Source organism: Pogona vitticeps, chromosome 14, assembly GCF_051106095.1.
Source record: "Pogona vitticeps strain Pit_001003342236 chromosome 14, PviZW2.1, whole genome shotgun sequence".
Classification (NCBI taxonomy): domain Eukaryota; kingdom Metazoa; phylum Chordata; class Lepidosauria; order Squamata; family Agamidae; genus Pogona; species Pogona vitticeps.
This window is the reverse complement of record NC_135796.1, coordinates 18,226,685-18,254,437: the sequence shown is the minus strand read 5'-3', so window position 1 is coordinate 18,254,437 and position 27,753 is coordinate 18,226,685. Positions and strand designations below refer to the sequence as shown.

General features: G+C 47.5%; 2 protein-coding genes and 1 long non-coding RNA gene across 6 annotated transcripts; 2 read left to right on the top strand and 1 right to left on the bottom strand.

The window, feature by feature from the left end:
* Window positions 1–231: 231 nt before the first annotated feature.
* HVCN1 (hydrogen voltage gated channel 1) lies at window positions 232–11,366 on the top strand. 4 transcript variants are annotated; one of them, XM_072983364.2, is made up of 6 exons: window positions 232–362; window positions 6,533–6,761; window positions 7,236–7,340; window positions 7,458–7,689; window positions 8,533–8,645; window positions 11,000–11,366. In XM_072983364.2, exons 2-6 carry the CDS (start codon window positions 6,558–6,560, stop codon window positions 11,063–11,065), a joined length of 720 nt encoding a protein of 239 aa, XP_072839465.2. In that variant the 5' UTR covers window positions 232–362; window positions 6,533–6,557; the 3' UTR covers window positions 11,066–11,366. The 4 variants fall into 4 exon arrangements, with proteins under 4 accessions (XP_072839465.2, XP_078237947.1, XP_078237946.1 ...); XM_078381821.1 differs by lacking the exon at window positions 232–362 and adding an exon at window positions 514–623; XM_078381820.1 differs by lacking the exon at window positions 232–362 and adding an exon at window positions 756–889.
* On the bottom strand, window positions 11,274–23,763 carry TCTN1 (tectonic family member 1). The gene is made up of 14 exons (XM_020802655.3): window positions 23,269–23,763; window positions 22,616–22,736; window positions 19,657–19,787; window positions 18,866–19,035; window positions 18,602–18,689; window positions 18,070–18,179; window positions 17,717–17,737; window positions 16,662–16,787; window positions 16,031–16,156; window positions 14,996–15,078; window positions 14,076–14,216; window positions 13,586–13,739; window positions 12,845–12,970; window positions 11,274–12,001 (listed from the first exon to the last, which is right to left on the bottom strand). The coding sequence occupies exons 1-14, from the start codon at window positions 23,693–23,695 to the stop codon at window positions 11,858–11,860; spliced, it is 1,968 nt and encodes a 655-aa protein (XP_020658314.3). The 5' UTR covers window positions 23,696–23,763; the 3' UTR covers window positions 11,274–11,857.
* On the top strand, window positions 23,738–27,753 carry LOC140702666 (uncharacterized). Its single transcript, XR_013539248.1, has 3 exons — window positions 23,738–23,912; window positions 24,033–24,201; window positions 27,247–27,753. It is a non-coding gene; the product is annotated as an uncharacterized LOC140702666 (long non-coding RNA).

Genomic DNA, 27,753 nt, shown 5'->3' with positions numbered 1-27,753 from the left:
CACCCTCCGCGCGCTCCCCGAACGCCGAAGGCCCCCCCCCGGGGTCCCGAGGAGGACCCGCCGCACGTGCGCGCCGGGCGAGGGGCGCTTTCCTACGTGACTTGCTTTTCCCTTCTTTTGGGACGGGCTCCTGTCCCGGCCGGATCACGGGAAATTCGGGCTGCTTCCCTCCGTCCCTCCCCCCTTTTTTTGTCAACCCACCCTGGCTTTTTGCACCAATGAAGGGAGGAAGGCGGGGAGTGGAGGCGGAGGAGGAGGCGAGAGCAGCCGCCCTCCCCCCCCTCCTGCTGCGGGCGCTGAGCAACCGGCTGGAGGTCCTGGATCGGCTCCTCCCCCAGCCCCCCCAAGCAGCCGGACCCACGGTACTGGGAAGGGCGCGCGGTCCGGGGTGGAGGGATCGGGGAGGGAAGGGGGGCTGCCTTTGGAGCCGGGGTGGGGCGTCGGTCGGAGGATCGGGGCGCCCGAGGGAGGGGAGGCGTACCGCCCAGAGGGTGCACGTCCCAAACACGCCGGAACCCCCCAGCCCAGCCCCCCAAAAGCTTTTGGGCTGCAGGATGAGGGTGGGACGCCGGTTCCCACCCACCCAATGCCTCTGGATCGGGCCAAGGAGAGGAGGGGAAGAGGTAGGTGGAGGGGAGGGGGGGTTCAATCCGGCCCCTTCTTCGGCTCAGCCAGGAGGCCTTGGCTTCTCCATCGGGGAAAGGAAGGGCCCCTCCTTGGTTTGCTTGTTCCCAAGGCATCCGGGGCCGGGGAGGCGGGGAAGGGAGACGCGGACGCGGGGAGAGAGAGAAAGCGAGGGAGATCGGAGCGGATGATCTTCATCAGCCGCCGGTGCCTAAGCTGAAGGGGCTCCCCTTACGACCAAAAGGGCGAGGATAAGAAACCACGGGTAATGGTTCACATTTAAACCACCCCCCACACCGCAGATTCCAGGTTTAGTAAAAGGGTTTATTAATGTATTTCATTCTTTCTTCCCCTGAGCCTTTTTTTGGGGGGGTCAACTCCGAGATGCCTCTTTGCTGGATGAGGCCTGAGAAAGGAAGGATGTGGGCCTTAAAGAGAACCGGGTGATTTCCTTTACTCATTAACTGGACCCTGATAACTCAGCTCCTTACTTTAATCTCACATCAACCTTATGGGGTGGCTCAGGATGGCGTGTGTTGAATTTTGTGTTTTGGGCAGAACTTGAACTCAGCTCTCTCTCTCTCAAGGGCTAGGCCAGCCCTCTAACCATGACCCCAAACTGGCTTTCCAGCCTATCCATTCACATTTTATGTTTCCCCCTGCATAGAGCCTACATTCGTATTTCAGAAAGATTTTGCTTCCACCCCCCACCCCCCCACCCCGTCGAGTCCAAACCTATTGAGATTCTCAACACATGAAATAGAACGAAATAATCCACGGGCTCGCCTTCACAATTCCACCCTAAAATTCTTGAATGGCCTTGGGGTGTGTGTGTGTCACGATTTCCCCCTCCCAGATAAGGCTGTTCGTGTATACTGTTTTAAACTGAGACCCAACAACATCAGATGACTACCGGTGAATATTCAGGATACAGAATATATTTAGGATTAACGCTGACATTTGGGGTCATGACAGGGCCGAAGGAAGGTGTGTATGTGTGTGAGTAATTCATAGGCTTTTTTGCATCAAGCGGCCAGTGGCCCAGCAGGATACCGGGGGTCGTGGGCCAAAAAATGACTTGCACCCAACCTCTCCCTAGGCTGTGTCCCAGAGAGCTGGTGATGGGGGGAAAGCGCAGGGCGGTTTCTAAATCGCAAGGTTTTGGTGGCCAGCTCCGAGGGGCGCTTTTGAGCACAAGGAAGTTAGACCTCGTTTGTTGCGCAGAGAACGTTTTTCTACTTGGCCACTTCCAAGGTATTGGGACCGGAAAGTGTGTTTATTGCTTAAGTGGTTAAGTACAGGATTGCGCTGTCTGATCTGGCTGCCGGGCGGGGGGGGGGGGGTGGGAAGCTGCCTGGCCGTGTTTCTTGCTCATCATCCACCTAAGCCATGCTGAGGGCAGACAGTCAAGCCTAGTCCTCCTTCAGGTGAAGGTCACTGGGCCAGACACTCTTCTTAAGAGCTTCAGAGAGAGAGAGAGAGAGAGAGAGAGAGAGAGAGTCACAGCGCTGCAGATATAAATATCCCGGGTTCAGTCCTCGGAAGTATAAATCCTCCCTTACTCCATTCATGCCGCCCAGAGTAGACTATCTGTCTAGATGGGCGGGGTATAAATACAAATACATACATAAATCTAATAAAATAAACTAAAAATAGATTTTAGAACAGCAGAATAATTCCCGCCCTGCGTGAGGAATGATGCATTTCATGTCGCTCTCAACAAGAGATCTGTTGGGTGTTGTTTTTTTTTAAATTTCACAACTTAAGGAAAACTCCATAAAAACAAAAATGACAACGGCTTCTGGTTTGTTGCATGGGCAACTTAGAAACACGAAGGGGGGGGGGACTGTATGCATCTTCTTTTCAAACGATCATCCTAAAATAATTCAGCTGGCTGGAAAGCTCAGTGGTTTAGGTTGTACCTTTCGTATTGCCGTCCGAACATCAACCAAGGAAGGCCGGGGTGGACCATTTGGTGAGATCCTGAAGGACAGGTGGCCTTTGGTGGAATCAGTCCTGCAGCTAGACTTACAGCCAGTCTTACTATTTGTTGGTCCATAAACGATAAGACTGGTCACTTTAGCAATAAGACTTGCGGGCCACCCCACAATGTTCCTGAAAAATCAGACAAAAGATTCCAGTTAAAAATGGGGGAAGTTGTATCTTTGTCTGAGATCTTCAGGAACATGATGGTGTGGCCCCGTTCAACATGGGCCTATTTGACATCTCCTTCCATCTTTCTCTAGCCCCCCCCCCTTCCTAACTCCAGGTTAAAAATCACCTGTGTTCTTGCTTCTTGGGAAAACCTTTGTGAATCGCGAGATCAACAGAATGGCTTTTTCTGGGTCTGAACGGACTATGTGGGAAATTCCAGCTCCCCCCCAAAATTCCCCAGCCGACAACGTGGACAATTCTGTATAATACCAGTAAGGGAGGACCAAAGCAATCCTTGTTTCTGTTCGCTCTGTGGTATCTCTCAGGCACAAGCAGAGATCAAGAAAAGGGATTGGAAAGCCCAGCTTTTACAACAGAGCAGATCATATTGGGACCCTTAAAGAGGAGGAAAAGAATATGAGATGGCTAAATCCCCCTCAGAAACCAACCTGGGTCAACCCCATTGCAGGGTGGGGGAGCATTGATTTCTGCTAAACAAGAGCTGGTCCTTTGAAGAGGCAAGATTTGTGTGGTAATTAACTATGTTAAGTATTGATTCCCATGGGGACTATTCTAATGAGGGACTAATAACTGGATTTAGTACATAAAATACACTATTTTAAAAATTGGATTTTGAGCATTTGCAGTGCATCACTATTTTTTTTTTCCCCACCCTCAGCCAAGATCGGTGGGGCTGAAGGATCTCTTCCCCTGACAACATTTGCTCAGAAGAGTTAAAACGGGCCCTCCAAAGTTAATGAAAATCTAATTCTTGAAGTAGCGGCGCATCAGCAAAATTCTTAGCGTGACAGTCTGGAACGCTCAAGTGTGATGCAACATGGCCGTGTTTAAATTTACTGTAGTTTGATGTTGCAGGTCTAGGTGAAGGTGGGGGGGGTCTCTCTTCTAATGACAGTGACTCATTTCCTGGCTTGTGACTTTAGACAAGAAGGGTGTTTTGAGTGTAATTATTGTAGGATGAAGAAAGGGACTTTTCTGCATCAAGCTTCCCTCCACAAAACTTTTTCCAATCTTGCTAGAGTTTATGATGCAATGAACAGAATGACAGACTCAGGCTCAGAAGATTTGGGGCTCAAAGCCCTGCTTGAGAATAGAGGCTCAGAGAGGAAGATGGGGGGTGGCAGAACTGGTAGAACTATTATTTAAATATTTCACTTACCTTAAAAGTCTTCTTAGGATCGCTAGAAGTCAGTTCCAAGTTGTCAGCATATATCACAGAGTTCATCTAATTAAAAAAACAAAAAACATGTTTCCAGATATTTAACTAGAAATTAGAGATGTACTGGTTTGTGTTTCAGACTACAACACCCAGAATCCCCCAGCCAATTTTGTGTTGATCTTAAGACAGAAAAACAAACCAGGGGGTGGGAACGAAACAGAAAATGTGGAGACCATGGGTAACATCTACTTTCCACGATGTTACTCAGGCAAGTGGCGAGCTTGAAAAGTTACTTTTCAAAATCAAGTAATTCTTGTTGCTGTTTGTACAGTTTGAAAAGTAACTACTTAACATTACGTGTTGCAATTATGTATTTCTTCATCAGCAGTTTGCTTGCCCCTTGCTTTTTTTTTTTGTGGGTGCTGGATTCCACTACGAAATCAGTGAGTCTATTTTTTCTAAAGGAGTCGTTTGTTGCTAAAACTAGCCTCCTAACTGGATCTTTGCCAGAGAGGTCCTGATGAAAAAAAAAAGGAAAGAAAGAAAGAAAAAATATCTGGGAGGGAGTCAGGGACCGGTTAGTTTGCCTGCAGCTGAATTGATGAAAAGTATCATGAAGGATGTAGAAGAATGAGTCCATGTGGAATAGAAGCAAAAGTACCGTATTTTTTGCTCCATAAGACGCACCTCTCCATAAGACGCACCAAATTTTTAGGAGAAAACAGGAAAAAATAATCTGTTTTCTTCGCTCCATAAGACACACAGACTTTCCACCCCCCTGTTTTGTGGAAAAAAGTGCATCTTATAATGCGAAAAATACGGTAACTAGTTAAAAACGAGAGAGGCGTTTTAAGGAGGCACTCTGCGGAAGGGTGTATTTTAATTGGAATTTTTCTAATAGGCTGATAGGATTTGGTTGCTTGATTCCTCCACTGTCCGGCTATTGAATCCATACATAGGAATTGAGAACAGCGCTTCATACTCCTTGATAAATATTCTCTCTTCAAAATCCGTACCTGGCTTCATCTTGCCTGCCTGACAGAATCAGACAAGGTTGAATGGTATTCAGGATGGCTCCTTAAAGGAACTTTTTGCTGGGATTTTTTTTTAAATAAATAAATGCAAGGAACAGGAATAGTATGGCTTCTTTTCCAACTTCTCCGATCCTTCCTGCACGCAGTCAGGGGACGGATGGGATATTCCATATCCTCCGAGGAAGATGGATGTGATAGTTAACCCCGTGGGGAGCACAACTTGTTCTTAAGTGCTTTGTGAGTGGTTTACAAGCAACCTTGACCCTTTGGGCCAGGAGGCCCAAACAGACACGAGCAGTCAAACAGGTTCTCTTGAACGGAGCATCAACAAGCCCCAAGTAGAGAACAGCTTATACTCACAACACACTGGCAATTACTTTTTCACTAGGTATTGACTGTAATCAGAAAAATACGAGGGTTTCCCCCGCCCTGGCAGGTTTTGTAAAGGGAGAGATTTCCGTGGCTCTGCCCGGGGAAAAGTGAACCTCTTATGCAAAACACAGAAGAAACAGGAAACCTTTTTTTTCCCGACCAACCAAACAGCGGCACCTGTCATCTGAGTAGCTGATGGGTTTATTAAAGCTATTTACTGTGCCCGAGAAGTTGTGGGAAGGTGGGTGGTGGGTTTGTTTTCCCCCACCATCACTGCAGCTGGTGAGAGTGAAGGACAACCTTGCAGAGGAGAGAAAGAGAGAGAGAAAGAGACTTGAAAAGGTAAGAAAGGAAACACTTTAGAAACCTGTGGTGGCTTTCTGGACAGGCTGCCAACAATGGTCTAGTTAGTATAGGCAGGACTCTTAGCTCTTGCGTGTTTCAAGAACTTTCCGTGTAGGAAGAACGAGATCACATTTTCCTTTTGAGCTGACGTGCAGTGTCTCTCTTTAACTGGAGTAGAAATGGATTTTTCACAGTAAGTTGCTGCAAGCAAAGGTGAAGTATTTATAGGGGGTTTGATCTTGAACAGGCAGTTAAGAGTTATTAACTGTACAAAAGAGGTGCTTCTCGCTTGTCACTATGGACCATTCCACCTGCCATTTTTTTTTGGTTTATTTTGGAAGCGAGGGCACTGGCGATAAGGACTCCCATGATTTGCACTTTCAGATTTACCTCCTTCGCCTGGAATAGAAAGGCTGAGGGCATCGATCGGTGCCATGCTTAATGGCTTCACTTCGAAGTTAGTCATACTTAGAGGAGACCCAATGAAATCAGTGGCACTGAGGTCACGGCTATTCAAGTCCAACTGATTACAGAGGGTCTCTTCTAGACTGCCTTGGTCTGTTTAACAATGAATAAGAGGTACCCGTGTCAAAAATAATTAGGAAAGACCTTAAAACAATACAAATGCAGGGACAGGGAACACCTTTATTGGGCCATTAAGAAAATATCTATATAAAAAACCAGACACATTTCAACCTTCTCCTGTGGTGAGAATATGTGTTTTTCTTACTGTTCTGCACGCACTGTTAAGCAGTGGCGTTCCTAACATATCTTTTTGTGATTTGGTTTTACTACCTTTTTCGGGGATTTTTGGGGGGGGCAGGCTGATGCCCATTTAGACCGCCACCATGTCGATGTACCTGAAGCATTTTACGGTCGTGGGTGACGATCCTGCTCAGTGGAACAATGATTACAAGAAGTGGAAGGAAGAAGATATGGAGGAGGAAGGAGAAGGGAAGACCCCCGAGACAGCGGTCAAAGTCGATTCGCCTCCGAGGCGTCTGACTTTCCGGGACATGATGAAGAAACTGTTCCAGACGCACAAGTTTCAGGTACCGAGGAAGAATCGTCCGGGCACCAGTTGCTTGGGGCTCTGTTGTCTGTGTTATTTCACAGAAGTTTTACAGCAATGATTATAATAACCTTAGCACTGCAGAGATGGAAGGGACCCTCAATCAACGTGGGGGGGGGGAATCGAACTCCCAACCTCTAGCTCTGCAGACAGAGATCTCAACCACGGACCTCTCCAGCAGTTCTCATGTGAATGCAGGAATTGGCCTGATAGCCAGTGGTCCTCTCTAGGCCAGCATTGCCTGTTCTGGCCGGCAGCCACAGCTTTCCGGGATTCCAGGCCCAATTCTTTGCTAGCGCCACCTAGAGGCACCAGGAATCTAACCTGGGACTTTTTGAAATTATGTTCATTTTTTTAAAAAGGGTCATGGTTTTTAGAAGGCTGAGCATTGTACGAATTGAGTTTCCAAGGACCTTTCCGTAGCTCTCTCTGGTTTGTCATTTTTTCATTCCAGATCTTGATTGTCTGCCTAGTTATCTTGGATGCCGTGTTGGTCCTGGGAGAACTCCTCTTCGAACTAAAGATCATCCATCCAGACAAGGACGACATTGCACCCAAGGTTAAAACAAATCACCCCAAACCCAAACCTGGGGAATGCGAAGGGCCTTTCGCTGTTGGCCTTTCCCAACCGGCTTCTCTCTAGACATGTTGGGTGCTGTTTTCCTCCCCCTTCCAGGTCTTCCATTACCTGAGCCTTTCCATCTTGACCCTCTTCCTGGTGGAAGTGAGTTTCAAACTCTTTGCCTACCGCCTGGAATTCTTCCATCACAAGTTTGAAGTCTTGGACGCCGTCGTCGTCATCATCTCGTTCGTCCTCGACATCGTCGTCCTCTTCCGGGAACATGAGTTTGAAGCCCTCGGCTTGCTGATCCTCCTTCGGCTGTGGCGAGTGGCCAGGATTATCAATGGTACGTCTTTGAACAGGCGGCAGGCAACCGGGAACCAACCATGCACTGTGATGCCCACAAAGGGCACGCCTGTGCATAATGCAGATGGAGCCGCTTCTTCGTCAAGGAAGGCTTTCTTGATATCCAGCGACTTCCGAAAAGTGAATTTTGACAGGTTGACCCTCTCTTCCCTAATCTTTTGGTTCCTCTTCTACAAGAGTAGGGAGTGTTTTTCCAACCAAAAGACTGCCTTCCATTTTGCGCACTGCCTCGGGGGCTGTGTGGCAGCATCAGAAACAGAAGGCTGAGCTAAAAACCTCCATCGTGTTTTGGCTTTAAAAGCAAGCCTTAAACGAAGGGGGTATTTCAGCTTTCTAGAATGGAGACTATAAAGTAAATAAGATGCTGCGGGTCATGATGATGAAATCACCGGGTAGGTGGCTACATGAGGGAATTCAGAGGGTTCCCAGGACAGGCAGATTCAATGCTAGGGGTTTGAGGTTCCTCACCCCTTGCTTTATAAGACTTTCTGCCCTGATCGTCAGCTCCCTCGCCTCTGGTTCTTCCATTCCATGCTGTCCTTAAATTTATGGAGACCCTGACATGGGTATCTTGAGAGGTTAACCTTTTGAGAACCAACGGAACGAACTGGACCACAACCTGAGGGGTTTGGATTCAGCCTCCCCCAGTGCCACACCCCATGCCTCAGCCTTCCGTTCCTGTGACCTGTGAAATGGGTAGAACACCCCACGTTCTTGGTTACAGGGATCACTGTAGCAAACGTTCTCATGAAGCTATGATGAAGTAAGACGGTTGGGGGCTTGTCAGCGCTTAATTGTTCTGTCCTCTGAATCCAAATCCCAGGGATCATCTTGTCGGTGAAGACGCGATCCGAGCAGCAGGTGTCGAAGCTGAAACAAGCCAACTTGCAGCTGACGGTAAAGGTCCAGCAGCTGGAAAGCAACTGTGCAGAGAGGGTAAGGCTTGTCTCTTTAGCATCGCTGGGTCTGATCTACCTAAAGCCAGATGTGACTGTGCAGAGTTGAACCCAGTGGGATTTAAGCAAGTCACAGCATTCTCCGTTGGCTTCTGGTGAAATTAGGCTATGCAACCATCATTGTGCTGTCTAGATTATTTCCTCTCCCCATACATAAGCACCAGCAAGCTCCCAACTATCCTGCAGAATAATTTGCAAGGGGAAAATATGGTGAATCTGATTTGTTGTTTAGTCATAAAGTCGTGTCTGACTCTGTGACCCCATGGACCAGAGCACTCCAAGCCCTCCTGCCTTCCACTGCCTCCTGGAGTTGGCTCAGATTCATGTTGGTCGCTTCGATGACCCTGTTCACCCATCTCGTCCTCTGTCGTCCCCTTCTCCTCTTGCCTTCACACTTTCCCAACATCAGGGGCTTTTCCAGGGAGTCTTCTCTTCTCATGAGATGGCCAAAGTATTGGAGCCTCAGCTTCAGGATCTGTCCTTCCAGTGAGCACTCAGGGTTGATTTCCTGCAAAATGGTTTGTTCTCCTTGCAGTTCAGGGGACTCTCAAGAGTCTCCTCCAGCACCACAATTGAAAAGCATCAATTCTTTGGCGGTCAGCCTTCTTTATGGTCCAACTCCCATACATCGCTACTGGAAAAACCATAGCTTTCACTATACAGACCTTTGTCGGCAAGGTGATGTCTCTGGTTTTTAAGATGCTGTCTAGGTTTGTCATCGCTTTCCTACCAAGAAGCAGGCGTCTTTTAATTTGGTGGCTGCTGTCACCATCTGCAGTGATCATGGAGCCCAAGAAAGTAAAACCTACCACTGCCTCCATATCTTCCCCTTCTATTTAGTGAATCTGATAACCCTTCACAAATGGCACAGTGAGGACCCAGCACAATGCATGCACAAAACAGTATTTAGTATTTTCTGAGTAAGAAGATCTAGCAGCTCTAATTAACCTGAAGCTCCCTTAGTTCACGCTTAATTTAGTGTTCACGCTTCCATGTCCTTTTGGATTAAGTGTTTAAACAAGTAAGGGAAAAAAAGGTATAAATAGAAGCAACATTCTTGGTTGGGTAATACATTTATTAAATCACTCAAAGTTCTCCATAAAGGGCCATTATTCAGTGATCTAATAAAAAGTATTTCCCGACCCAGAATTTGGTTTAAACAAGCTTTCGGGGACGTGACTGAAAAGTCTTTTGGACCGTGAGACGGTTGCATTTCAGGGGTGGAGGATCAGAAGAGTCTCCTGTGTGGAAGACAAGAGAGTGCCTGGCAGGACGTTGGGCTGGTTAACACCCTGGGGTTCCAAAGAAATGGGGTGCTCGCCCTTTGTGGCACCACAGCGCGCAGGGGACCCTCTTTCCGTTTTCCTCTATGATTCTGTTACAGAAAGTAAATCTAGTGGGCCATCTAAACGAGTGTGACTTTTCTCTCCTTTGCACCAGATAAGCTCAGGGATGAGATAGGTGAGTTTCTGTGTATGTTTCTGACTAGGGCTGGTGTTTCCATTTGACACAACCCTAATCCTTATAGGAGTCATTATAGACATTATACTCCCGCCAACCTAGCGGTTTGAAAGCATGCAAATGCGAGTAGATAAATAGGGACCACCTCGGTGGGAAGGTAACAGCGTTCCGTGTCTAAGTCGCACTGGCCATGTGACCACGGAAGATTGTCTTCGGAAACACTGGCTCTATGGCTTGGAAACGGGGATGAGCACTGCCCCCTAGAGTTGAACACAACTGGACAAAAAACTGTCAAGGGGAACCTTTACCTTTATAGACATTTTGTTAAGCTCCCTCCCGCTCTCTCTCACACACACACACACACACAAAGATTCTCTTCACGGTCTGCACGTGAGGACCAGCAAATGGCTGCTTAAGGGGTTGGGGAACTCTTGCTAAAGGCTGAGTTGACACACATGATGTAAATCCTATTCATTCAGTGGGTCTACCTCCGTCGGTCAGCCCAGGCAGGTGTGTCAGAAATAATGTGCTGTAGTGGAGACAGCCAGCACTCCTAAGCAGGAGTCCTTGAATTAAGTGTGGGTCTGTCCACTTTTCTGGGGCTAGAATGCATAGCTTTTATCAGCTTTCCCAAAAGGATTCAGAACCACTGGGCGACGGTGTTGAACCGGGACTTCGCAGAGCCATGATGGAGCACCCACCGAGCTGTAAAACCTTCCCCTTCTCTGTATGAACTACCTTATAGGGTTGGCGTGAGGATAAAGCAAGAAGGCGCAGTAGCACCTAGACTACCCTGAAAGATGGGCTAGAAATATTACCAATTTAAAAAAAAAACAACAACACTGACCTAGGAACATTTGCTTCCTTCCTCAGGAGCTGGAAATTGAACGGCTCAACCGCTTGTTGAAGCAACATGGACTTCTCGACCAGTCCAGATAGGTGTCAGGCGGGCCCTTCCTGGGCTGAAGCGCTTCGGAGAAGTAAGCGCCAGGCCTGAGAGGCTATCTTACTTTCCTCTCGTTGTACTGTGACCTTTCGAAAATATTCTTTTGTATATTCTCTACATTGTCTACAGATGTATCCTATTCTCCTTTGCTCTCTCGAGATGCGATCAGGGTTGTGAAACAGCTCAAAACTGGGGCAGAAATCCTATTATTCCAATGTTTAATTGTACAGCTGTACAGGTTAAAAAATATATATAGCAAAAATAATTTAATAAAATCAAATCTGTATAAAAGAAGGGTCTCTTCCTCTGTCGCTCCTGTGGATGTGTTTTCTCCCTCATTTTTCTTGAGTTTTTTTCCTCCCCTTCCTGACCTCCACACCCCCTGAGCCACGGAGTCTTCCAAGGCTGTCTCCAGAATTCTCTTCGGGATACGTCTTGGCTGGTCGAGGGATTCTGTGACCCACCCGCCAAGTCAGCTTTTATCCAGAGGAACGGGTGCAGCTGGCAGGCGGGCGACGGAAAAAGGGGTGAGCCCGGCTCTGGCACCCTCTGCCAAGGCCAACTGCAGCGTTAACCCAACTCTGCTAAGGGTGTCTAGCCTACTTTGGGGGTTCTTCCCAACCCCCCCCCAAAAAAGCACACGCTTTACTGTGACGCCACCCAAAGGGCGCAGGGCAAGAATCTCAGGATCGGTCCCGGCTCTTCGAAATCCTGATGTGGAAAAGTGGTTCTTCTTCCCTTCCCCCTTTTTCGTTTAAACCGAGTCAAGCAGGACATGGCGGGACTCAAACGAACGGGAAGAAAAAGTCAAAGGGTAACTGGGCTTGGATGGTCGGCCGAGCTTTGTAACCGGGTTCTGCAGGTGTGGAGACATCGACGAAGCGGACAGAGCTGAGCACCTGGAGGGTTCTTGCGCTGCCCGAATCAATCTGGGGAAAAAGAGGCGGAGGGGTCAATTCCACCGGCTGCTTCGGTCGGGTGGAAAGGGAGCTGAAGGTCACAGAACGAACTGTGCCCTGAGAAGTTCCTAAACGAAAAGGGGACTGCACAGATGACAAAACCCCAAGAAGGCCCTGGGAGAAGAAGTTTAGGGCTGTGCCTATTCTTGGGTGGGTGGGTGGAATCCTTACCGCTCTCTTTTGCCTACTAGCTACAACTCGGCGTTGATGGCCAGGTCTCCCCCAGGGAATCTCAAAACTTCCACGTCAACACAGCTTCCGACGGGCAAGGTGCAGTAGGCAACTAAACATGAAATACCCTGGAAAGCAAGGGGGGGGGACCCTATAGCCGCCCGGCTACTCTTGAGCGCCAAACTCCGAAACTCCTGACCCACAAGGGGTGAAGGGCCACCACGGGCTTCCTTTCCTTGCTGCAGCAGAGGAGGGAAGGATCGAGCGCCAGCGGGTCTCAGGTTGTGCACATCAGACGTAAAAAACAACGTAGGATAGACGGTGTGCGTCCTGCATGGCAGGGGGCTGGACTAGATGGCCCTTGGGGATCCCTTCCAACGCAACCATTCTACGGTTCGGTGAGACTGGCCGAAGAACCGGCAACTCTGTGCCTCACCCTCCCTCGAGGTCAAGGGTGGGCCAAAAGGAGCCGGGCGGGCACAAGAGGGCAACGGATGGTGCCACTCAAAACAAGGGGGACTCCTCCATGCAGGCCTTCCTGCAGGTCCCTCGCCGGAGTCCATAAAGGCCCCCTTCAAAGCGGCTCCGTTCCTCTCCTTGGGAGCTGGGGGGAAAGCGCTCTCCACTCTGTGCTGCACCTACCTGGGGCAAGGCAGCAGTGGCGACGGTCACGGTGAGGCTCACGATTCTCGCCTGGGGGTTCACCAAGGAGCCATATTTAGTCCATCTGACCTCTAATACAAAGGACACAGGAACCTCGCAGAGGCTCTACAAATAAAGGGAGAGACGAGGGGAGTTGAGAACACACGGCTGGTGAGGGGCTAAGAGCCGCCAAGGCCCGTTCCTTCTGCCTGACTTAGATCCCCGGGCCCGGCTCTTCAGGGCACAGAACAGTTGGGCCGTGCAAAAAACACAGCTCTGCCGACGGGCGGCTGCTGCAGTTCTAATTTGTCTCCATACAGAGTAGCTTAAGAGCAGAGAGAGGGAAATTACAATTTTGCAACACAGCTGCCAGAATCCCAATGACTGGAATTCTGAAAAGTATGGTCCAAAATATTTTTATAAAATTAAAAATTAACTTCTCCCATCTTTCCTCATGATGGGGTTGAATGAATGGAGCAGTTGACAGGTTAGATACAAGCGAGGAGGGTCTGGATTCAAAGTTTCTTTAAGACACATAACATATAAAACACTCACAGTCACCTGCTTCCTTGTCATCCTGAATCAGAGGTCTTTGTTAATTCAAGGGGTGGGAAAAGAAATATTTAAGACCTTCCCCCACTAACCAAAACGTCTGGAGGAGGCCAGGTCTTCCCGGAGAATCCTTAGAGATAAAAAGAAGCCAACTCTCCTACCCTCGAGTAACAACATTAAAACTCTTACTGGTTTGGTGACATTGAAATGAATCTGCACCCAATCCGGTCCATTCTGGGGCAGAGAATCTCCAAAAGAGGCCACACAATCAGGAAAGTTTTGACCTTTCAGCATGCTCAGAAGCGCCGGGGCCAAGATCTCGCAGTCCGTGTCCTCGGCGATGCTTTCAGGAAAGGAAAAACAACAACACACTGCTCAAGAATGCCGAGGGGCAACCTCTTGTTTTTCGGAATAATCCCCGAGGGAGGAGAAACAAAGGGAATTTAAGCTGGCTTGCATACTCTTGCCACTCAAGGGGCTAGCAGAACTAATGAGACTGAACGATATGGAGGCAGGGAGGGTGCTCTGGACACAAATATATAAGTGTGAGGGGAATCTAATTAAGTCGCACACTGCATTCCCTGCCTTCCATGTCGTTTGCCTGGGTCACCGGCTGGACTGCATCTATTTCAGGCAGGTGGCCAGAAAGGGGAAGTGGCTCCTCGTTTCTGCCGCTTACTGTAGCTGGCACCCAGACATCATGTCGTAACCAAACAGGACGGGCGTTCGGATTCCTCCCACAGCGAAACAATCCTGCGCAGGGACGCTTTTCATGATGGTCAACTGGCCCTCGCCGTTGGTGCTCTGAACGACTCCAGACGTGAACGCAAACGGGTTAAGGGAGTAACAAAAACGGTCGCTCTTCTGCATCTCTTGTCGACTGGCAGTATCTAGGACGTGACCTCGACGTACAGAGTATCACGCCCTTGAGGTAGGCGTTCCTGTCCACCCCTCCCCCCATCAGCTCGCTGCCAATCCTGGAATGGCTGGTTGATCTTGATGGCAATTTTTAGAGTATATATTTTAATTGTTTTATCTTTTTTTTTTTGGTTGTATTTTAATTGTTGTAAGCCACCCAGAGACCTTTGGGTAGTGTGGGTGGCATATAAATTAAATAAATAAAATAATAAATAAATAAATCTTAACCAGTCTCTGGTATCCCCTAGGAACGAATCCAAAGCCCATGAACCCTCTGGAAGGCTGGAACTGGATGAGGAGGGAAGGGAGCTCGCCGGCAGCATTTCTGGAGCCAAAATGCAGGAAATTAACAATGATAGCATTCGGATGCCAGGCTCCAGGACTGGATGAGACCCAAAAAAGCAGGGGATGGCTGCCTTTCAGAGTTCATAATCACACCCTCGCCACGCCCAGAGCTTACTCAGATCAAGAGGCATTAGGAAATATAACAGAATTTTTACTACAGGTATTTTACTTCTGGGCTGGCTCTTCTGCCATTTTCTCCTCGGCAAATATTATGGACTCCCCCCACTATGTTTCCTCAACTGGTGAGCATTAAAACCAGTCTTGAAAGACCCAGCTATTAGAAATCCAGCATTTTTCAAGGCAGGGCTTAGCTAGAGAAAGGCACAAAAAGGATATTCAGCCGACCTAAATCCAGCCCTTATGGGTCGCCCAACAACATATCCAGGACTTCCGCTAAGAGGAACAGGATGAGTATTTTGCTGTTTGGAAGAAAGAACACGACGGTTTTAATGTTGACTTGTTCCCTACTAGCTGTTTGTTTTGAAAGCAAAGCAGCTGATAGGAAGATACCTCCCTTAGGAGTAGAGATATTGCCTGAAATGCTATTTAACAATCAGCTTAAATAACTGATATTATAAGAGGAGGATGACTGAACTGTTCCTTCAGCTGCTCGCGGAGGACATACAGACACTAATTATGGCCAAAGTTGGGGCTGCAAATGAAGGAAAAGCACGCTTGGGAGAGTTTTAAATATAGCCTGCTGAACATCCCTCTGTGGTTTCTCCCAGTGGTAACAGTGATAGGTTTTTCAAATCCAAAAGACTATTAAAAAATGATGAACGTAACAGTAAATGTTGTATCAAACCAAAGGCCTGTCTAAGCCAGTATTCTGTCCGAACAGTGACTCTGGGAGACCCACAAGCAGAACATGATATTGGTGATATCCTCCATCCCATGTTGCCCAAAAACTGCCTTATAAAAGTCACTGCTATCCTGGCTAGTGGCCATAACTAGTAGCCCTAAACTCCATGCGTGCCTCTAAACAGTCCAAGTTGAAATACATCATTGTATCACGTGCTGAAGACTTTCTCAATGCAGCGCCTTATTTTATTTGCCCCGAGTCTCCCCCATCAATAGGATTAAATCCTGTTGTGGTAATTTGCACCGCATAAGGCTGATGATGTCATCAGCCATGGGGATTTCTCAGAAGCTAAAGGCTTCCCGCTTTCATCCTGTGGCACCCTCTGGCTTAGCAATGATGAAAGGAATCCCAAAGGACTCTTGAGAGGTTAGGGAAAGAAGTTGGAAATGTTCCATTTCCAAAACATCGTCCTTGCTGTTGGCATCATCAGTCCAGTCTTACACAGCTTAAGGTAGAGCAACAGGCTTGTAACCACTGGATTCTACAGTTCCAGGCATCAGGGAATTTACCTGAATGAAACGGATCTCAAAGCTCTGCTGTACAAAAACAGTGGTCACGTTAACGGTCCCCAGGACTAAAGCCACAACCGCATCAATTATTTCACCGGCCTCTGTGAAGGTTAGAAGGTACCGTGCCTGAAAGCCAAAGAACATCGTGCAGATCAATCAGCAGGAATGCTAACGACTGGAGAATGTCCAAGTCCTCCCGCCATATTTATAATTCCTCTTGTGCCCACAGTGTACAGACTGCTTCATCACAAAACACAAACAATACATAGGTTTCACTCAAATGGGCTGTGTAGGTTCTTGTCTAGCAGAATCCACATTTTTCCCAGAAATTGTAAAGGTACAACAGAAAGTAGCTTAGGTTTCGTTCCCTTCGGATCAGTGGCTCACTCAAAATTGGCGCCATTCCCGATCACAAGGAATGCTTCTGCCTTTTGGGACTTCTAAGACCAAACCTAAGATGGAACATGAGGAGCAGCCACCTTGGTGAGGTTCCCACGGACTGACCATGAGCGGCCGCTTTTTCAGTCGGATTAAAACCTTTGTTCCCCCATAGAAAGGTATGAAAGCAAGTATGAAAGCTCTTCTTGCTTTTCCAAGAAGCCCAAGGAGCAAAAAGACACTGGACAGTGACCTCGAGCACGGCGTTGCGGCAGGACCGGCCGTTTGAGGTGGGGAGCATGAGACTGTCTGTGTAGCTCAGACGCGTGCGCAGCCCCTCCGGTGTCTGGACGGTGATGGACTGGATGGTGATATTCACCTGAAAAAACATAATCAAACCACTTCAAGATCTTGGCATCTTTACTGGCCCCTTCTTTGTCAGGTGAGGTATTTTTCAAACTCTGTCCTGGACAATGACCTCAACTGGGGCTTCATCAAAATAATTCCTAGGGACACAGAAAGCTGCCTCAGGTAGCGTCAAGAGCACTGATTTATCTAGTCCAGGTCGACAGACACTGGTTGGCAGCTGTGATTCTTCGAAGGTCTCGGACAGAGATCCCTCTCAGCTTAATTCAGGGAAGACATGAACACGGAACCTTCTCAATGCAAAGCAGCAGGGCTACCTCTGAGATAAAGCAAGCACAGCCCGCCTTGAAAGTCAGCTGCTCACCTTCAGTCGAGCTTTCTCCGTGGAATGGAGGCCGAGGGAGCTCGGGGGGATGTTGCTGCTAGGATGCCTGATTCACCCAGAAATGGCCCAACAGGTCTTGGCCAGTGCTCTGTCTCGCTCGTATGCAGGCAAAATTGGATAACAATTTCACCCAGTTCAGATAGATATGGATCAGCATGTTTCCTCCCTGCCAGGCTATGGGAGAAGAGCCATAGGGGTGAGTGCGCGAGAGACCGTCAGATTAGAACTCAGAAGACCTGAGTTCAAATCCTCACCCAGCTGTGAAATTCAGTGGGTGATCCTGGGCCGGTCTCACTCTCACTACCTCATGTGCCTGACAAGGTAGTTAAGGAAGACAAAGCAGGCAGAAGGGAGACCCACGTATGCTGCCTTCAGCTGGGATATAAACAATGCGGGGGAAGGATATAAATGTTGCAGGTGAATTAAATAGATCAAGATAGGCTTTATTGCCAATGTTAGATTAGAAACGATCGTTCAGTTACTCCTTGACTGCAACCCTGGTGTGCATTCAAGTCCAGTAATTTTTTTTTCCAAAATCAAAATAAGAGGAAACTTACCATTTGACTCGAATTTGGTACCTATTGGGAATAAAAGGAAGAAAAGAAGAAAAAGGAAGTCTTTTCAGACATAGCATTGCTACTTTTTCTGCATAGGCTCCATCCTAACATCTCAAGTGCCCCTATCAGAGAATCGAGATAGGGCCAGTATCCAGTAAAAATAAAAACGTAATACCTGCAGCCCCCGATAGTGTAAACTCTGCTCTTTGAAAGTGAATGAATGAATGAATGAAAGAATACGTACATGCATGCATACACACACACAGAGGGAGACATCCTGATTTTTGCTCCACCCCTTAATTTAGTATAAACAGAAACCGACTCTACCTGGAGGCCACGTAAATAACACTTACAGCTAAAATGGTAGAATTGGTGTAGAACTCCATGCTGAGAGCAGGAAGAGTGGCACATTCGCCTTCCTTGACCACCGTGTTGCATTTCACAGCCTGGTTCACAAGAAACCCTGGAGAACCCAGAAAAATTAAAATATAAGAGAATCGCCAGAAATCCTTCACAAAGATTCGGTGGAAAGTACCAGGAAAAAAAACACACACACACACACAACTGCAACTTCAGGACTTCTGCCAGAGCCACTGAAAGAGAGTCTGATGCCAAACTGCACCAGGTCTGATTTTGGACAGTGCCCTGGCTAAGGTGTGTATTTAGTCAGGAAACAAACGTATCGCTCACTCATTTCTCCTGTTTAGACTAGGTCTCAAAGGGCTGGTGCCTTGGGCAGCTCACTCTGACAGAGGCAACAGTGCCAAAGAGGGATCACCAGAGAGGGCAGACAAGAGGATGATGCAGCAGTGGCTGGCTAGATAGCCCCCACCCCCACCCCGAGCTCATGGAAACGGCCCACAAAAGGTAGGATAGGCTTCTGACCTGCAGGATTATTCAGAGCACACTGGGAAAAGAAGAGAGGAGCCGGCAGCCTTAGAAAGCCATCTGAGGTCTGAATGGGATCCTTGTACTGTCAACAAAAAAACAGACCAGTTTGTAAAAAGAGACACAAGACTGCCCCCCCAATGCGTTCAAACCTAACAGACAAATCTTTTATGGCAGCAAATCAGCCCAAATGGTATGTCTCTTCTAACACCCCAGCTCCTAATGTTATCGTGTTTTACTTCATGCATTATAACTCTTTACTTGGTATCCAGTGGTCTTGTTCGTATCGGCGGTGAACTGGGTTTCCTCTTCAACTATCAGTGCAAGATCGTTTTCAGTACCAAACGTGTGCCCACCAAATTCATGAAGCAACCTATCAAAATTATTTTCAGTGGGTATTTCTGGAGCCTGGAAGGATAAGGCAGCTTTGTCTGAAAGACAGAAAGAGAGAGAGAGAGTGAGTTCAGTATATAATATTTAATCCCTGTAACAATAGCATTTTAAAACAGATTTTCACCTACAGCTTCTGGGATCTTCCCTGTCTGAGATAATGTGGAGAAATCACACTCAATTATTGTGGAAAGAAGATCATATATAGGCATAGATTGTTTCAGAACCAAATATGAAAGGCTGCACAAGGAAAAATTCCTTTTATTTATTCCTATGCGCCACAGTGCAGGTCTTGAAGATGACCCTAAAAATGATTCCGGAAACAGATTCCGTTCTACTGAAGATCACCTTCCAGCCCTGAAAAACATTAATTTGCCTGAGCATGCGATCAGAAGCCAAAGAGTGGGGACAGCCTGGCAATATACGGTAGGAGTCTCTGCTTCTTTTACATATAGTAACATAAGTGCTCTCTCTCACACAAACACACACAGAATACCAATCCACAGCCTGGGTATGTTAACTTTTATGGATTACAAATTCCAGAATCCTCATGCCTACCGGGGGATTCTGGGATTCATAGTCACTAAAGTATGGCCCAGGGGTGAGGCTTCTGAAGAAACCCACCCGGCTTCCCGTCTTATGCCTGACTTGGCTGGACTTACGGTTGACTGTCTGGAGGCAGAAAACGCTGGGGTTGATTTTGTCGGCTAACTGAAAATCCCTCTGAGGAGGTTGCACTTCCAGGTCGATGGAATAGAGAGCTTCCTGCTGCCTGCAGAGCTGGCTGTCTCCTCTTCGAGGGGGCAGAAGGGAACAGAGAGGAAGTTTTTTTAAAAAAATACGTACAATTTTGCCATGCATTGAAAATGTCCACAACCGAAGGACAGTCCACGGAGAACACGTGTGCAAAAAATGAGATTGGACAAAGTGAACGACTCTAGAACCCAGCCCCCCCAATGCTTCCAGGGCCGGATTCGAATCCCGGCTTGACTATACAGACTGCCTCATTCTCACCTGCTCCTATGGCGTTACTGCCGTGATCGAAAAAAAAAGCAGAATTGTGACACTGAACAGAGATGGGGAGAGATTTACATCTCAGCCAGAACCAGGCCTATCTTTAAGCAGAAGGCGTTAGCGGCTGCTTCCGGCGGCAGTTTCTCAAGGGGGGGTGTGTGGACAGGGAAAGATGAGAATATGTTGAAGGAGGTGGGGTACAAATATCACACTGCCTGCCCGAGGGCCCCCACACTAGGCTGCTGCAGTCAACATGCATTAGACCGTGCTGTCTGTGGCCACGTCTTCAACCAAACCAGGACCGTTTCATGGACTACAATTCCCAAAATTATCCTGTTAGAGAGTCAAGAAATCTAACATTTCTGAACAATGGTGTTCAGGGAAGATTCAACAGCCAGTACAGACAGCAGTTGCACATGGAATGGGAAGGGGCGGCAAGCTATCCTTCACCTTACCTTTTTCTCTTCTGGCAACAGATGATTTTTGGGGGACTGAGCTGGCCATTTCCTATTTCAGCCTACAGTAACCTCTTGGGCCTGTTCAGTAGTTTCAACTATCATCACCGCTGCCTTTCGGGTGGGTGGGGGGAGATCTTATATTGACTGTGTTTTAATATTTAATATAATCTCCAAGAATAAGCCAACTCCGAGGCTTATGACCGGGCCGAGGGGGGTCCCTGCTGCATATCCTTATTAATTGATTCTTAATAAAAGCAACATTGTTCGGCACTGCTGTGAGCCACATTTTTAGCTGCGCTTTCCAGAAGGAACAGCACGTGAAAGCAGACACAGAGAGAGGCATCCGCGTGCTTCTTCCTGGCAAGGCTGCCTCTTCTGTTCAGATAGAATCCGGCTGGCAACATTCAGGAAGCTTTCGCTTTGACAGTTCTTAATAGCTCTGAAAGTACCTGGAGGTGGGTGGTTTTGTGGGTCAGAACAATGGCAAGCGTCAATCTCAGGTGACGGGAGTGATTCATGTACCAAGGAGCTGAAAATAAGCCTCTCCAGTGAGTCTGGGTGATGTATTGGGGGGGGGTGGAAGAGGGGAACAAAGCCATTTCATAAATGCAGCCTTTTGTCCTGCAAATCTATCCTGCTGTTGGGAACACTCTTTAAATTAGTAGATGCAGGGGGAAGCGAGCGAATGAACTACATCTTTCAAGATCTTTACGCCTTTAACAGGGAACCTGCTGGTACATTTTGTATTCAACACCCCTACCAGGCCACGTCGCTTTATTTGATTGTCCGATTCATAACGCACACAAAAACACCAGAGGCATAAACAACCCTTTGAGAGGTAAGCGGTTGAATAACCTGAAGAAAAGGACCAGAAGGACTTTCCGCATTCACCGCATGAGGCGCATTAATAAGACAGAATGAGGTCTTTAATAGGAGCGTTAATAGAACATGACACGTACATCTCTACGTATATCCCTTTGGAAATATCTCAGTGGGGCCGGAGTTACAATCTCCGTACTGAGGAGGGTAAGAATGCACTTCCAGTATTAATTCACTGTCATCAAATGGGGCAAGTGATTCATCATCTTGGGCAGTGCAGAACTCAATCTTATATATTGCAATTAAATTTAAAATCAAAGGGTAGGCTCTCACAGCTGTAAAACAAGCTGGCAAAATTCAGGGGCAATCATTGGGAACATCCCAGATGCTGGAGGGAGGGGCTCCCGAAAGACCCACACAGGTCATCTTGTGATTAGCAAAGCCTTTGCAACGTTGGCTCATAAGCGCCAGCTTTTCTTTGTCAGGTTTCAGCTTACAGCACTTACAGGTCATAGCCCAGCGTTTCTGCTAGTTTGCCACTGGATTTTTAATTTGGCACTTCTTATTTTCCACATAAACCTTCCCCCCTCCCCTTATGACCCAAAACATTTCAGCCTGATGGATACAATGCGTTCAATACAGTTACGTGGATCTGCCCACGCCTACGTTAAAAATGTGACCTGTACCCACGGAAAAATAAGCTCTCAAATAGAAAGGATGTAAAAAAACTAATTCAAACACGCAGCTTCTGATTCTGGTGGCCTTGTAGCATTACACAGTGGGTCCAGAGGAAGGCAACGGCTCTGCTTCTCTTAAAGCACCTTCATGTCCAAAATCTCCCTGTACAGAGAAAGCTCACATATCAGGGGAAAGAATCTAGCTTTCTCCCTCATGCACCACTTTCCACATTCAGAACATTTGATGTAAGGAAGCTTTCATAGAAATGCTTGGATAGCTCAGTGGCTGTGGAGCCAGAGGTTGGGAGTTCGATTCCCCCACTGTGCCTCCTTGAGAGGGGCTGGACTTGATGATCTGGAGGGTCCCTTCCAGCTTTGCAGTTCTATGATGATGATGAGGATCCCGTCTATTACGTATTGTGGGCTGGTATATTTGTGAGAGAGAACAACACAACACCGAAAGCTGGATATTTAAACCCGCTCTTCTTTCTACTCCAATCAGCAGCTTTTCCTTCGAAAAGCCCTGGGAACAAGTTATTCATTAGACAGAAAACAGGATTCTTTGGTAGCACAGCTGTCCTTTAAACTTCTGGCTCAGCTTTTTAGCCCAGCTTCCAGTTTCAACCTAAAACATCAGGCTTGCAAACACTCACCTGACAACAGGAACGGAGCAGGTACTGAAGAGGCCGAAATCGGCAGCCGTACAGTCAGGGTCACAGCAACAATTTACATCGCACTGGTCCACCAGTAAGTCACAGACACATAATTTGGCCACTGAAATAGGAAGGCATTTTTTTTAAAAGAAGACCACTGGTTTATCTGTTTATTTTAAATATGTTTAACCCACCGACCCGCCCACCCCTTCTCCTTAAAAAGGTCCCAAGGCAGCTTACATCATTTTTTTAAAAATGCAATATTTAAAGCTAAAAAAAGTGAGTATACAAAGGTGGCTGATGTTATTGAAGAGGTTCATTCCGTTGTTCACCATTTTAAATACGGATCCGTTCCTCTGAGGAGATTCGGACCCACAAATCCAGGGAGTTTGAAGGGCCTGGTTTTCTGAGCTGCCCCTTAAAACACTTTTTTGCAAGATGAGGGCGACCCCCTTTATTGACCCACTCAAAGTATCGCGCACATGGCAAGCTTTCGTGGGCGAGTGGTGTGTTGTTGCTTCCCCCCCATCATCCTACTCTTGCAATTGTGTAACGCGGGGCCCCAAGGCTTTTTAACCCGGCGGTCGTTTCTCATTCGTTCCCCCACCTCACCCCACCGCACCCCAGAGAGGGGAGGCGGCAACGGGGCTCACCATCGGTCAGGGCCTCCGGCCAAGGCCCAGGGCGAGGAGTCCCGTCGGGGGCGGCGGGCTGCGCGGGGCCGAGGCTCTCGGTCGGGCCGGGGCCGTAGCTAGGGCTCCCCTCCGTAGGGCTCGGGGCGACCGTCCCGGAGGGGCCGGCGGGGCTGGCGCTGGAGCCCCCAGGGAGTGCCTCCCCGTCGGGGCCCGGCGATCCCTGGCTGGGCCCCGGGGTCGAAACCGAGTCATCGCCCGGGGTCTTTTCGGCCTCCGGCCCCGGAACGGTCGCCCCCGCTCCGCTAGTCGCCTCGGGGGCCGGGCTGGGAGTCCAGGCCAGGCTGGGAGGCTCGGGCGTCAAGAGCCAAACCTGCCGCGGAGGCAGCAGGAGGAGGAGGAAGGCGAAGAAGGCGGCCGCGCTCCGCACTCCATCCCCAGGCTCCATTCCCCAGCTAGGCCGCCGCGGCCTAGGCAACGCTTAGACGCCCGTGGCTTGGTAACCATGGAGACAGCCGCAAAGCACCACGGGAGCCCGGCCAGGGTGAAGCCGGGGCAGGCCGCGGCGCCCTCTAGAGGCGTCCTGGGAAATATGGCCGCCGCGCCCGAAGCATTGTGGGAAAGAGTGGAGCCGTTTCCGTGGTAACGGCGTTCCGGCATCCCTAGTAGGCCCCGATATTTTTAATTTTTCTTTTCCAATTTTTAAATTAATTTTTAAACGTTTTATTTTTAACTTTACATTTCGTGTGTTTGCTTGTTATATTTACATCCTGCTTTTTCCTAAGGTCGAGCGAGCCTAAATGTCTGCCTAGCTACATTATCACCACCGCAAACCCTGTGAGGTAGGCCAGGTGGAAAGACCATGTTTGATCATGGCAACCCCGCACATCTGGCGGCTCAACGAGAGAGGCTTGAACGTGGCTGTCCCAAGTGCCAGGAGAAACTCACCACTTTGTGAGCCAAGGGTCCAGTTGATTTCCTTCTCTTTTCGCTCTGCCCTCCTTTATTCCCCTACTCTGGTGCTTTTCCGATATTTTGGACTACAACCTCCATAAGCCCCAGACAGCATGGTCAAGTGACAAGGATGTGGTGCCGCAGCTGACAGAGTGATGGACTAGGGACTCAGGAAACATGGTTTTGAATTCACACTTGGCCATGGAAACTACGGACGGTTGTGTGGAAATGGCAAAATCACACCTTAAATATCTCATTTACCTTAGAGATAATCCCTATTAGAGCCCCTATACAGTTCGCCGTTGACAGCACAGAATATGCTGTATATACTGTACAGATTTATTTTGTTAATTTGACCCCATTTGAACGAGCTCCCCCTCTCCTAAACCCAGTCACTTACTGAAAAATATCCATTGCACAAAAGTGTGGGAAACGGCTGCAATACAGACAGTAGGTGTACAGGGGAAAGTGTGGTAAGATTTCGTTGAGCATTTGCAGAAACTTCCTCTTCATTTCTCCTTAGAGTTATTATGTCAGAGGTTTCCTTTCTGTTCTTTGCCTCCTTCTCCTGCGTCACCAATACTCTAATTTTACTCCCCTAGCCTTGATGACCTATGATTTTTTTTAGCACTTCCCTGTGACATATTAAAAATTAAATCTCTCCAAAAAGGCATAACTGTTTTTGTGCATGCTAGATTATTATTACATAGGTCTGCAGGGGAAGATGAGACATTGTATGTAGTTCAGGAGAGCAGAAGGACTTGCAGTGTGAAAAAGCGCCAAGACTAATTGCTTTCTCCCGACTATGAGCAAACAGTCAGTGGAAAGGCAAATATTCTTGGACTGATAAGCTGATGAACACATGTAATATGATCAAAAGCTTTTGTCTCTGCTGAAGCCACTGGGGATAAGAACTGGACTTCCGGATAAATTGTTATCCAGCTGTTTTGCATCTGTCTTCAAAGTTATTTGGTGAGTAAGCTCCAAAGTGAACCCCTTGGAAAATAATTAATCAAGAGGTTCAATCCTTATCTCTTATGGCTTGAACAGAAACAAAGTACTGTATTTAAAAAAATTCACACTGCATATGTTAACCAGCTCATCAATGCACAAATATCTGTATTGCTACAGACTGTTTGTGAATAGCCACCCTTAAGGCAAGGATGATTCTCCACGTTTTAAAAAAATATTAGTAAAGGGCCAGGTGGCCCCCAAAATTACACAGATGCAAGGGTAGGCAGTATGTTTCTGAGACCACTAAAAAAAAATCAAACAAACAGCAAGCTTTCATGGATAAAATTCTATTTGTTCACGCTCATGCACAAATAGTTATCGATGGCGCAGAAAAATTGTAAATAAAAGCCCCCCAAATTCAAGGCATAATCATAAGGTTCCACCTCAGACCTGTCACTGACATCTGTCATTAAATTTGGGGGCTTTTATTTTCAAATTTTCAGCACTATTCATAGACGTTGGTGCATAAGTCTGAAGAATTTTATCCACAAAAAGTTTTCTGTTTGTTCAGGTTTTTCCGTGGTCTAATAAAAGTGTCACTTCCGCTTGCGCCTCCATATTTTCCAGCCCCCATCACTAACTCTCTTTGCAAATGGTGCAACGGGAAACAGTTCTTAAATGCTTACCCCCAATACAATTTGTTCGCTTTGAAGGTGCCATAAAATTATTTGCTGTTATTGCTGAACAGACTTTGTTACCCTCCAAGGGCCTGGCTCAGTCATTCCGCTGTCGGAACAGCAGAGGGCACCCCGGAGCATCCTCTGACAGTTCGCCGTTTGCCACAAGACTACCAACAATTAATAATATCTAAATACCGCAAACTCCTGCTTGTAGCTAATTCTGCTTGCGTGCAAATGTAATATTTTCCAGAAATCCCAACTTGGCAGATAGCAATAGTGCAAGCAGATTACTCATAGTACCCGTTGCTAGTATGACTCACCCCTGGTCAGGAAGGATTGGTCTCAATGGCATAATCTGTCAAATCCAACTTTTAATTTCCCCGGCGCGGCTGGCAGCTACTCTCGGACACCACACCCGTCCTCATGTGTCTAGTGGTTACTCTTAAGATGTTTACGGGCTTTGCTCACATGCCTGCCACCAAGCTGTAATCTTTCTGCATGTTTGCCAGGTGTTTAATAAATACATAAGATGCTGTTGGGCCCGTCCTAGCCAGTCTGCGCAGCGAGAAGCTGTTTGCTAAACCCGCAGAGCCCAGCTGTGGTTGTGTGAATCAGCCTCATATCTTTCTAGATCAGTGCCACCCCCTTTAAAGACTTGCACAGGGACTGTGCTTATTTCTAGTAAGAAGGGAAAGACGGCTTATTTTGGGGAGGGGAAAGAGGTAGGATATTTTTATGTGGATGGGTGACATACAGTTACATTCTAGAATGAGGGTCATGCTTTTTATTTTTTTCCTTTCCTTCCCCCCCCCCCCCAGTTTATGTGGCATGTTTCCATGTACCTCCAATGAGGGAAGAAGCAGGAATGTTTCCTGGCAAAACAAATTGGTCTAAAATGGTCTCGGATGCCCCCCAACTGGCGCCAAAAAAGGAGCAAAGTGCCTCTTGGCAGCAAGTGTATGTGAATAGGCTACTCCCCACTCAAAGTCCATGTCCTCTTTGGATACGATCAATTTGAATTGCAAAACAAAAACAACATTCGGCTTCGGTGAAAATGTTGCCGAAAGGCAAAGGTTTCGAAAAGCAACGCATGATTACGAAAGGCGACACCCCCCCCAAAAAAAGCTACAAGGCTGAACTTGGCGTGACGTCATGCTTGACCTCCATTTCCCTTATGAATGGGGGTTTTGAAAACAGAATTTGTTGAGAGAGGATTGTACCTGAAGGCCTCAAGCCTCCACCAACACTTGATGTTAAATGAATTTAATGAAAACAGAATATCCGGTGAAAATAGATTTATTTGAATCAAATATAACTAGCCTGAGTGGAAATGATTTATGCCATTGAGACCTTTGTCTTGGTCTCTTATGTTTTGAATTTTCTTTCAGTTATCTTCTATTATCTTTTCTAGGAACAAGGAGAGAATGGGAGGAATAATTCAAAAGCATGCCTTTAAAAGCATTGCAGTCGAAGAGTGCAAAAGCAACAGGCTTCGCCTTAAGGAAGAAGTGTAGAGATTGTTCCAGTTAAAATACAACCCAGCAGTTAGTGAAGCGCAACAGGAAGACTTTGGGGTTGCTCTGCCTTGAATTGATGGTTCCTATAATCCAGTCCAGCCCCCCCCCCGTGTTCTTGTCCTGCATCTTGTGATTTGCATGAGGCGTTGATCGCCTGCACTTTGGCATGCAAAGACAGACACACCTGGAAGATTAAAATCACTATGCAGGTATTGTTGGGCAAACAGAAATGTACCTGGCTAAGATGTGCTCAATTTACAGGTGTTGTTTGTTTTAATTGGCGCTTAAAGGAGATGGAAAGAGGATAAAATCTGGACTTTTAGATGCCCTTGTTCAGTGAAGACATCCTGAATTGCCAGATCCCTTTTCGTTAGCAATTAAACGTTAAGTCTTGCAAAGTT